This window comes from Cyprinodon tularosa, unplaced genomic scaffold, assembly GCF_016077235.1.
Source record: "Cyprinodon tularosa strain WSP-4 unplaced genomic scaffold, ASM1607723v1 ctg659, whole genome shotgun sequence".
Taxonomy (NCBI): domain Eukaryota; kingdom Metazoa; phylum Chordata; class Actinopteri; order Cyprinodontiformes; family Cyprinodontidae; genus Cyprinodon; species Cyprinodon tularosa.
In genome coordinates, this window is record NW_024039406.1 from 2642 (window position 1) to 14925 (window position 12284).

The 12284-nt window shown below is 35.8% G+C and overlaps 1 protein-coding gene across 1 annotated transcript in view; it reads right to left on the bottom strand.

The window, feature by feature from the left end:
- Positions 1-368: 368 nt before the first annotated feature.
- The window catches only part of LOC119799315 (potassium voltage-gated channel subfamily H member 2-like), a gene marked incomplete at its 3' end in the record, with an annotated part of 341978 nt that continues 330062 nt past the window's right edge, over positions 369-12284 (bottom strand). Inside the window, exons 7-12 of the mRNA XM_038309148.1 lie at positions 7114-7293; positions 4781-4884; positions 4559-4697; positions 2454-2608; positions 2233-2327; positions 369-509 (exon numbers count right to left, since the gene is read on the bottom strand). Coding sequence (XP_038165076.1) covers positions 369-509; positions 2233-2327; positions 2454-2608; positions 4559-4697; positions 4781-4884; positions 7114-7293 — 814 coding nt within the window. The remainder of the gene's footprint in view (positions 510-2232; positions 2328-2453; positions 2609-4558; positions 4698-4780; positions 4885-7113; positions 7294-12284) is intronic.

The window sequence follows — 12284 nt, forward strand, 5'->3', positions numbered from 1 at the left end:
CCAAACCCCCCACCCCATCACAGAGGAACGAGAGACCTACCCGCTCCAGCCGGTGAACAATACCTCCTTAACGACCAACTCTTAACAATCATAGACAGGTTTCAGGTATTACAGGCTAACGATGGAACCAAACGACCCATTTATCGGTTACCATTGCATGTTTCCAAGTGATACAAGGCTTTGTCTATATAAGACTCAAACTCACTGCAGATCCAGACATTTGAATTGAGAAAGCTTCCTGGAGAGGTGGAGAAACGTCTTCAAATCTTGGAAACCAAGTCCAGTGGATATTTATTTTATTTTTAACGGAATTTGGATGAGATTAAATAAATTCTGCTGTTTAGCTGAAGGACAAAGCTGATACTTACATCCAATGAGCATAACGCAGATGGAGAAGATCTTCTCTGAGTTGGTGTTTGGAGACACGTTACCAAAGCCCACACTGGTCAGACTGCTGAAGGTGAAGTACAGAGCGGTGACATACTTGTCTTTGATGGAAGGTCCTGAACCTGATGAGAGGAAACCGGCAACAAGAACAGATTTGGCATGAAGCAGCATAATCTGATATTCAACAAACTCACTTCTACCATCAGTTACATCAATTAACAGCATCTATTTGTCCAATTAATATTAGCCAGAACCTGGAAGTGATGCATGATAAAAGCTCTAGCTGTAGTTTTAAGATTATTAACAGTGAACTTTCCTTACTTTAACAAAATAACCAATCGCATTCTACTAATACTTTAAGTATTTGTAAAAATATTTTTACAGTCAAACATTAGAAAGTTAATGTAATTAAGCCGGCAATTAAAGAATCGAATAATGTAATAAAGATGGAGGCATTGGAAGTTTTTCTCCAGTTGAATGTCAAAGAACAAAAACCTTTGATAGTGAATCTATGCTGTATTTACTTTCGGGTTCAACGACCTTAATTGTTCACTTCATTCTTCTACCTACTAATCATCGCTCATCTTATCCACCTGCGTCTGTTGCTTTATATTCAGCTCAGCCCAGCTATCAGGGCCAGATCATTGACTGTATTAAGTTTGTGTGTTACTTTGTTTGGGTGAGTTTGGTTATTCCAGAGTTCATGTTCCCATTTTTGGAGGCCAATGATTGTGGAAGTTCTAGTTTTTATCTTGTTGCCTCCTGATCATGTCCTGGCTCTTTCCCGCTGAGCGCTCTCTGTTTCTCTTATGGCTCAGCGGGGTGGAAGCTAGGTTATAGTCCTGTAATCCTGGTTTCTAGGTGGAGTACAGTTTAAAGTTCTGCAGTTATCCTGGTACCATGTCTTGTCTCTGTCCCTCAACCGCTGAGCCTGCCTGTCTGCATCTGAGCGTTTCTTTCTGAGCTCATTGCTCGACTCTTAAAACTCTGAACCTGCCTTGAGGCTCTCGGGATTCCTGGAACCCTGGATCTGTCTGTTCCTGTGTGGATCAGAACCGCTGACTGGGCTGAGGACTCCTGGATTCCAGAACTGTCCTGTCTTATCTGTTTTCACTGACCTGGATGGGATTCCTGCCTGCTCACTGAGGTTGCTGCATTGGGGACATTCTGGGCGGCTCGTTTGGCAGTCCATGGGCTGGATCCTGCCTTCCTCGGAGAGGATGGACTGAACTGTTAAACCAGGTAAGTGACTCACTCTGATAATCATCTCCCGTCAGATGATCGTGGTCAATTACCTGTGTTTCTCCCTCCAGAGTGTCAGTGATTGGGTGGTGCCCCGCCTCCCCCCTGCAGCCGCTTTGGTCCGCAGATCCACAGCTCTCACCTTGAATACCGGGTCCATCTGCCCCGTTTAGGACACTTTGCTAAGCGTACAAGCTAAACTTTTGGCAGGATTCTGATTTCATATGAATGTGGTCTGATTTTAACATTTGAAATTTTACGATCTGAATGAAACCCATTTTTAATGCCCTTACAGGTCATGATGACAACCTGGATAATTTCAGTTTGACCAAATGGTTAAAAAGCTACCAAAGAGTAACATTTATTTCTATGACAAACATTAATATTAATCTCCCCGTCCCATCCTTTGTATTTTTTAAATGGTTTTATTCACTGTTTTGACTTTGTACGGTAACCTCGAGTGTCCAGAAAGGCACCTTTGTAATAAAATGTATTATTATTATTATTTATAACACAAATTGGTCCCTTATTAGCCCTTTCAGTGGCTTTGTGTAAAATCAACATATTTTATTACCAATCAGGAATCTACTTTTGTTAGTTTACCTGGAATCGAGTCATTGAACTGTTTTCCCAGCTGGTCGCCCAGGGTGTGCAGCCAGCCTATTGAACCATTCTTCTCTACATTACCAATGGCATACCTGGAAACAAAAACCCAAACATTATGAATGGACTTTATTTCATTTATCAAAATGAAACATAATTTCTATGTTTTTAAACATTGCTCCTTCTTCTCGGAGCTATCAGAACGTCCTCTACATTCGTACCAGATGCAGGCCAGCCAGTGAGCGATGAGGGCGAAGGTGCACATGAGGAGGAAGAGGACGGCGGCGCCGTACTCCGAGTAGCGGTCCAACTTTCTGGCTACGCGAACCAATCGCAGGAGGCGAGCCGTTTTCAGCAGGCCTATCAGGGTGGTCGTCTACAGTTGGACAAAAGAACAATAACATAGAAATAAAAGAACAGAACAGACATGACATCTCTTTGCTTCAGGATTGAACCTGCTGTCATCCTTTCGATAACAAACACCCATTTACACACAGCGCTGGTGTGGCCAAAGCCATCAACTACATAGGAGGTGCTAAATCTTTACTGCCATTCATCACAGTGAGGAGTCAGCCTCGCCTCGCTGCTTGTACTCAGCGGGTCTCATAGTGTCCATACGACAGATAAATAACAAGCTGATTACTGCGCTGGCAGAGCGCCCACTGCTGCTCTGGGTGTGTGTGTATCTTCAGAGTAAAAACGAGCTCTGTGGTCAGGAAAAGCACGACTTCCTTGGCTCAGGAGGCTCGACTGGACAGCATCAATGAAGACGGTAGGAGCCAAATGTGACAGTATTAGTTTCCCATTTTTAACCTCAGACCAGCAAATAGTTTCCACTCTTTTCTCAATAAACTGCATGAATTCTATTGAGTGACGACTGTTTCATTATGTTGTAAAAAAAAAAAACATTTTGTAAATAGAAATACAGAAATTATAAGTTTTAACTAGTGCTGCACCGATTTGATACCAGTATCTAGCGGGGCTCCGATCCAGCTCTAAAATGATGGTATCGGTATCAGCGAGTACCAACAAATAGAGCACCGATATCATTCTGAGAGGCAAAAGTTTATTCAACTATTGTCACCCATTCCAGGTAGGCAATAAATATGATATATGATTTAGAGTTTTCTCAACAGTTCAGCTTTCTGATGAAGGTGGGGAAGACGCTGTTTCAGAATCTGCTGGATCTGCCTTGAATCTCCACTTATTCCACGAATTTCCAAACAGAGCATTCCACTTAAAAGTATCACTTATACCATCTTCAGATTTAGAGGGGAACCACTTGCATCAGAAGTGGTAAATTTCATTGAAACGGGAACAAAAAATCACCTTGTAGAGGTTGCCATAGGGGATATTGGCTAAAATTGTCCATGGCCGCCCCTGCCCCTATCTAAACTGGTTTTCCTTAGATTGAGAAATTTTAATCAATCTGACTGGATGATCTGGTTGAATTGTAAAGTGCCTTGAGATGACATGTGTTGTGAATTGCTAGCCTCGTGAGACCATCATGATCTCGCGAGCTTTCAAGGTTTCACTCGCAGATCAGTCTGGAGACTCTCCGTTAAAGAAAATTTGGAGCCGTTCACCAAACGAACGTCCAATCAGCGTTGGCTTTGAGGCGGGTTGAGGTGTGATGCAACGAGAAGCGCCACGGTTCAGACTAAAGAATATGGCGGCTTCAGCCGATGAAACTAGCATTAGCGTGGCTATCGAGCAAGTTTTATCGGAAATACAGAGTATTTCTTCACTGAAAGAAGAGCAAAACACTGCTCTGGAGGCTTTTCAGAGGAAAAGATGTTTTTGCTCTTCTCCCGACTGGTTTTGGCAAGAGTAGCCTGGCTTGTGTTTGTGTTTTCGTCGTCGCTCTGTTAGTACGTCATATGCTTCGTTGATCTGATTGGTTTATTTGGCCGGTCTATCACCAACATAGGCCAATCAGCTAACCAGTATTTTCGCCCCTTCCCAAAATGACTTCAACGGAAGGTTTCCAGATGGATATGCGGAGCAAATCCATCTGGCGGAGTCAGGTTAGTGAATTGGGGCTATAGGAATAAACTGAACTGAATCTAGTCACGCCACTGGATGTATTGATGTAGAAAGCTAGCATACCTTAGGGGATGTTTTACAGTAACAAACTTCTATTCTAGAATGCCTGCAGTCTGTGGCCATGGCCCCCCCTGGCCCCTCTTTTAGCTCAGCCCCAGCTTTTAACCAGAGCATGCTTTAACCCTGCTAAGCTGCTTTCTGTTGCAGGTTTCAGTCATTTTCTACTACTATGACCCTATGATTGTCGCATGAAGCTGTTCCTTTTTTCTGCACCATTTACCTCCTCTCCATTGCGGTAGATGAGCAGGTCAAAGGGAATAGCAGCAACCATGTCGATGAGGAACCAGCCTTTGAAATAGTGGACGGCAATACGCACTGGGTGGCTCACCACTTCGTCGTTAGAGTTCACATAAGTCGTCCTGAAGGGGAGAGATGGTTAATATCGCCACTATTCAACTCATCAGACAGCAGCAATCACTAAGATCTCCTCAGCAATTCCAACCTGAAGTTGATGAGGATGTCAATGATGAACATGATGTCTACGATAAGGTCCACCACGTTGAGGGGGGAGCAGGAGTAGCCGCAGTTCTGCTTGGCCGCCTCTTCCTGAGGAAAATGATCCAGAAAGAACAGAGAAAAATACGTTGAAGACAGAAGAAGAGAATTATGAGGCAGTAGAATTAAAAATAGAAGGTGTGTTTTTCTTTAAAGAAGGATTAGCGTTAAAGGCTTTAGGAAAAATTTGCATATTGATCACACAAAAGTATAAAGAAGTCATTCTGCACCATCCAGGACCTGCTGAAAAATACACGACTTTAAAGAGGAAGACTTGAACAAAAACAGATGGTTTTAAACTTCATGTTGCTTCTGGACAGGAGTCTAAACAATGGAACTGAATAAAAACTATTCTATGTTTTCTATTTTATGTTTTGGGATTAAACTTGAGAAGTTTTCATTGATAAAAATCGTAAGAAATAAAGGTGCCTCTCAAGAAATTTGGTTTTGGTTTTAAGTAAAGTTAAATTAAGGTAAGTTACTCTAACTATGCGGATGACACTCAGCTATACATTACAGGGGGGAATTGTTTCACAAAAAAGGTAAAATGCCTCATAAGAGAAATGAAATTTTCTGTCAAGACACTCCAAGTGCCAGTGTTCTGTCAGATGAGCATACCCTGTCAGACCATCATACCTACGTCAATACACTGGAAAAACGCTCCAGAAATAAGTAGAAATTTCTTAAATTAAGTGTATTTACCCTTAATTTGAGTAGTTTGCCAATGGAATGAGTATTTTTACTCTTAAAATGAGATAATTAGATGATATATGCACTTGTAATAAGGCAATGCAATTGTGTTTTCTTATTTTAGGTGTAAATTGTCTTGTTCTATTGGCAAAATATGTCTTTTACCTCATCAATCCAAGCACAAATTCACTTATTTTAAGAAAAAATGACTCATCTGGATTTCCATTTTTTCCAGTATACGCATGTGCAAGACGTCAGATTTGCATTTATCTCTTTAGTTTTGTATGAAAAATAAACGTAAAAGTACATTGACGGGTGTGTATCCCTTTATTCAGATACATGAAAATTATTTAAGGTCAGATCCCTTCATAATAAAAATAGTTTTTTTTCACATGACTAAAGAGATGCATGCCTGTTGAGGTAGTTTAAAGTGTATTTTTCGCACAAAGCTACATGGATAAACGGGTGTTGACAATGGATACGCTTATCTGACAGAACACTGGGTCATCAATGATTTTAATAATCATTGTGATGTGATCAATAAGATATATGGGAGTCCATAAAATACATAAATGTACCATAAAATCGTAACATTACAAGAATAAAGTCGTAACATTACGACAAATAAAGTCGTAACATTAAGAGAATAAAGTTATAATATTACTAGAAAAAAGTTGTAACATTACAAAAATAAAGTCCTAATATTACAAGAATAAAGTTGTAATATTACAAGAATAAAGTCGTAACATTACAAGAATAAAGTTGTAATATTACGAGACTAAAGTCGTAACATTACGAGAATAAAGTCGTAACATTACAAGAATAAAGTCGTAATATTACGAGAATAAAGTCGTAACATTACAAGAATAAAGTCGTAATATTACGAGAATAAAGTCGTAACATTACAAGAATAAAGTCGTAAGATTAAGAGAATAAAGTTATAATATTACTAGAAAAAAAGTTGTAATATTACAAAAATAAAGTCCTAACATCACGAGAAAAATTTGTAACATTACAAGAATAAAGTCGTAATATTACGAGAATAAAGTCGTAACATTACGAGAATAAAGTCGTAACATTACGAGAATAAAGTCGTAAAATTACAAGAATAAAGTCGTAATATTACGAGAATAAAGTCGTAACATTACGAGAATAAAGTCGTAACATTACAAGCATAAATTCGTAACATTACAAGAATAAAGTCGTAACATTACGAGAATAAAGTCGTAACATTACAAGAATAAAGTCGTAACATTAATAAAAATAAGTTTTACTTCTTTATACCCCTTTTTAGACAGATGAGACATTCTAGATAGAATTTGTTTAATCGATTATTGATCATTATAAAATGCACTGATGAACAAATAAAATGCCCCATTAGATAATTAGAAATACATTTTAAATGATGAATTAAATGTCGTTTGAAAAAAAAAAGTGATCCTGATGTTAAGTACTTTGATCTATATAAAATCCATTGAAATCTCTGGCTGTAATGTGATAAAAAGTGATAAAAAACAAACAAACAAAAACAGGTGAAGTGTTATGAATAATTCTCATCCCAGCAACAGTCATTTTCTGAGTAAGCCCTACCGAGTCATTGAGGAGGAAGGCGGCTGAGTAGGGGGTCAGGATGGCAGTGTAGATGACCAGCAGCAGAATGAGCCAGTCCCACACAGCCTTGAAGGGACTGTAGTGCAACACCGTCCACTTGTGGATGCGAGGAGCTTGAAGCTTGTACTCCGGCAACACATCTGCACCCAGAGACAGCACCTGGGTAGACACAGGGGGAGAGAGGAGCCATCAGAGGAAGGGATTATTATAGAGAGAATAGGAGAGAAGCAAAGCACACATCTACTGAACTAACAAATTAGAAAAAACAAAACTAAAAAAGCAGGACAGAGCATATATTTCTCCTTAAAGTGCATTTCAAGCGTTCATTAACTATACATGGGTCCTTGTAGCGTTAATTCAATGAGTACAACAGTGGTTTGCAATTACAGAGTCTGTGTCCACCGAGGATGACGAGAACCATTCTGAAGGCAGCGCCCACCTTAAGGTTACCCTCCTGGGCAGCCATCTCTATGCTCATACACACACGCACATGATGCAGAGCCACAGTAACCGCACGAATAAACTCGATCGCATTAACATAGCTCAGACCATACAGTAATCCTGCACAAGCACAGAAATATTCACACTACTAGTTTAACCAGCTGTTCAGACCAAACTCTCACAAGCAATAGGTGGTAGAATTAGCAAAATATTAAAAACTGCAGCAGCTGAGGGGGAGAAAACAGCCTGTAAATACATACATGTGCTGCACACACAGAAATTAGGGCAACTATTGTTAGACATTTAATTTTAGTTGAGATTTGGCTTGTAAAGTTAAGACAGAGTATTAGGGCCAGGTTAGAGATTATTAAAATTTTTATTTTGAGCATACAGTCATAACATTACTAGAAAAAAAGTTGCAATATTACGAGAATAAAGTTGTAACATTAAGAGAATAAATTATAATTTTACTAGAAAAAAAGTTGTAATATTACGAGAATAAAGTTGTAACTTTATGAAAATAAAGTTGTACACTGCAAAAAAGGAAAATCTATACAAGTGTAATAAACTTGAATTCAGCATTTTTGTCTCATTACACTTGTTTTTCAATGTATTTTCTTAGTAAGACTGAATATTGTTAAGATTATTTGACTTGTTTTAAGAAAATTCACCTTTTTCATCCTAACTAGATAATAAAACTAATTCTGAGCAGCTTTTTTCTTAAAATAGGACACATTGTGGACTGTGTCGCGTTAACATTTAGACTGTGAGTACATTTTTACTTGTTTCAAGACAACAAGACAATTCATATTAACCTGTTTTAAGAACTGACCCCATCTCATTAAGATATTGCAGCTAATCAACTGTGATTGCATTCAAATTGATAGGGCCATTGAGATTGCCATTCATAATTTAGCTTTGAGATTCTGAACCTCACTAATGGATCATTTACTGTTTGCAGAACAAAGTAAACTACAATACATCATAACTACTGTACATCATACATATGCTTATTATAATAGAAGCTCTACCTTAAAAGGGAACACCTTTTTTAAATTTGGCCCCTAATTTTACGTTATTACATCATGCTCTATAAGTTTTGTGTCATTTGGAGCCGTTCTGAAGATATTCTGTCAGGTTATATCCAAGTAAAGTCTTCCTATGGGCAACGACTTGAAGCACAAATTAAACTGTTTATAATTTATTCTTTATGGTACACCAGCAATCATAACGTAGGCGTATCACTGTCCCCCAGACATCCGCGGTTATATTTTTTATATTTTTATCTTTTAAAGACGAAGCGGCGCGTGTATGACGTCATCCGCGTGCGCCGGCTACAGTAGCGTTCTTTCATCCTGTCCGCTGAACTGCTGCTAGTTTTCCACACATGCCTGGAAGATGTCTAGTGCTGTTACCACAGATATTCTCGCTCTCCAAATGGAATTGAACGATTCAGATTAGCTAGAATGAATAGAAGGGGTAGAGCGTAGCGATACTGCTACATCACCATCACTTTATTGTTACCCTGTGCAGCCCTCAGCTTTTTGAGTTTTTTTTGGAGGGGGGGTGTATTTCGTTTAATTCTGTGACATTTCTGCTAAAATGCTAATAAAAGAAACGTGTTAAAGTTTTTGTCAAGTGTATTTTTAGATTCACTACACCAAAATAATGAAATTAATTCTAGGTAAGAAAAACAGACTAGTTTAATACATTGCTTAAAATAAGACAAAAAATCTTATCAAGTAAAAGAAAAAGTAGATTTTTATACTTGATTTAAGTTTTTTTGGATGCTTACTACTCGGATATTATGTTCTTCTTTTAAGAAATCTTACCAAGTCTCATTTGCTTGCTGCACTGGCAGATTATTTTGCTCAGAATAAGCAATTATTTACTTAAGACGGTATATTTTTTTCTTATTTTTTAGAAGGCATTTTTTGTTGTGTAATATTACGAGAATAAAGTTGTAATAGTACGAGAATAAAATCGTAACATTACGAGAATAAAGTCGTAACATTACGAGAATAAAGTTGCAACATTACAAGAATAAAGTCCTAACATTACGAGAATAAAGTCGTAACATTAAGAGAATAAAGTTTTAATATTACTAGAAGAAAAGTTATAACATTACAAAAATAAAGTCCTAACATTACGAGAATAAAGTTGTAATATTATGAGAATAAAGTTGTAACTTTACGAGAATAAAGTTGTAATATTACGAGAATAAAGTTGTAATAGTACGAGAATAAAGACGTAACATTATGAGAATAAAGTTGTAATATTACGAGAATAAAGTCATAACATTACAAGAATAAAGTCGTAACATTACGACAAATAAAGTCATAACAGTAAGAGAATAAAGTTATAATATTACTAGAAAAAAAATGTAACATTACAAAAATAAAGTCCTAACATTACGAGAATAAAGTTGTAATATTACGAGAATAAAGTCGTAACATTACAAGAATAAAGTCATAACATTACGAGAATAAAGTCGTAACATTACAAGAATAAAGTTATAATATTACTAGAAAAAAGTTGTAACATTACAAAAATAAAGTCCTAACATTACGAGAATTAAGTCGTAATATTACGAGAATAAAGTCGTAACATTACAAGAATAAAGTTGTAATATTACGAGAATAAAGTTGTAACATTACGAGAATAAAGTCGTAACATTACAAAAATAAAGTCCTAATATTACGAGAATAAAGTTGTAATATTACAAGAATAAAGTCGTAACATTACAAGAATAAAGTCGTAATATTACGAGAATAAAGTCGTAACATTACAAGAATAAAGTCGTAACATTAAGAGAATAAAGTTATAATATTACTAGAAAAAAAGTTGTAATATTTCGAGAATAAAGTTGTAACTTTACGAGAATAAAGTTGTAATATTACGAGAATAAAGTTGTAACAGTACGAGAATAAAGTCGTAACATTACGAGAATAAAGTCATAACATTACAAGAATAAAGTTGTAATATTACGAGAATAAAGTCGTAACATTATGAAAATAAAGTTGTAATATTATGAGAATAAAGTCGTAACATTAAGAGAATAAAGTTGTAACATTACAAAAATAAAGTCCTAACATTATGAGAATAAAGTCGTAATATTACGAGAATAAAGTCGTAATATTACGAGAATAAAGTCGTAACATTACGAGAATAAAGTTGTAATATTACGAGAATAAAGTTGTAATATTACGAGAATAAAGTCGTAACATTACGAGAATAAAGTTGTAATATTACAAGAATAAAGTCGTAACATTACGAGAATAAAGTTGTAACATTACAAGAATAAAGTCGTAACATTACGACAAATAAAGTCGTAACATTAAGAGAATAAAGGTATAATAATACTTGAAAAAAGTTGTAACATTACAAAAATAAAGTCGTAACATTACGAGAATAAAGTTGTAATATTACGAGAATAAAGTCGTAACATTACAAGAATAAAGTTGTAACATTACAAGAATAAAGTCCTAATATTAGGAGAAAAAAGTTGTAATATTACGAGAATAAATTCGTAACATTACAAGAATAAAGTCGTAATATTACGAGAATAAAGTCGTAACATTACAAGAATAAAGTCGTAACATTACGAGAATAAAGTTGTAATATTATGAGAATAAAGTCGTAACATTACAAGAATAAAGTTGTAATATTACAAGAATAAAGTCGTAACATTACGACAAATAAAGTCGTAACATTAAGAGAATAAAGATATTATAATACTACTAAAAAGTTGTAACATTACAAAAATAAAGTCGTAACATTACGAGAATAAAGTTGTAATATTACGAGAATAAATTCGTAACATTACAAGAATAAAGTCGTAATATTACGAGAATAAAGTCGTAATATTACGAGAATAAAGTCGAAAAATTACAAGAATAAAGTTGTAATATTACGAGTATAAAGTCGTAACATTACGAGAATAAACTCTTAACATTACAACAAATAAAGTCGTAACATTACGAGAATAAAGTCGTAACATTACGACAAATAAAGTCGTAACATTACAAGAATAAAGTTGTAAAATTACAAGAATAAAGTTGTAATATTACGAGAATAAAGTTGTAATATTGCGAGAATAAAGTTGTAATATTGCGAGAATAAAGTCCTAACCTTACGACAAATAAAGTTGTAATATTATGAGAATAAAGTTGTAATATTGCTAGAATAAAGTCGTAACATTATGAATATAAAGTTGTAATAATACAAGAATGAAGTCATCTTATAACAACCCATTTCAGAAAGAAAGCTTCGAGCTCAGACCAGCAGATGACGGCCGACCAGCTGAGTATATATCTGTAATCTTAAACTACATTTAAACTGTTAACTTGCCACAATTTCCACAAACGGTTTAAAATGCCTGAAAAAGCACAAATTATATCAGAAGTTAAATTTGGAGTAGAAATTTCTGCTGATCATCTTTTCGTGAAAGCAAGATGTTATTTGTTTTCCAATGCTTGAGGAGAGGGTGTGGGAAAAATAAGTTTTACTTCTTAATAATCCTTTTTAGACAATATACATAAAACAATGTAATTTCTCTGGCTGTTTATACCAACAGGTTTATTTGGTGGATGGCTTTGTTTCTGTTCATGTTCAGGTGAATTTAGTTAGTTTGAAAATTAGTGTTTGGTATGGTTTGATGTTAAATAGTCACTTTTGTGTATTTGGTTGATTAATTTATTGTTTTTTTT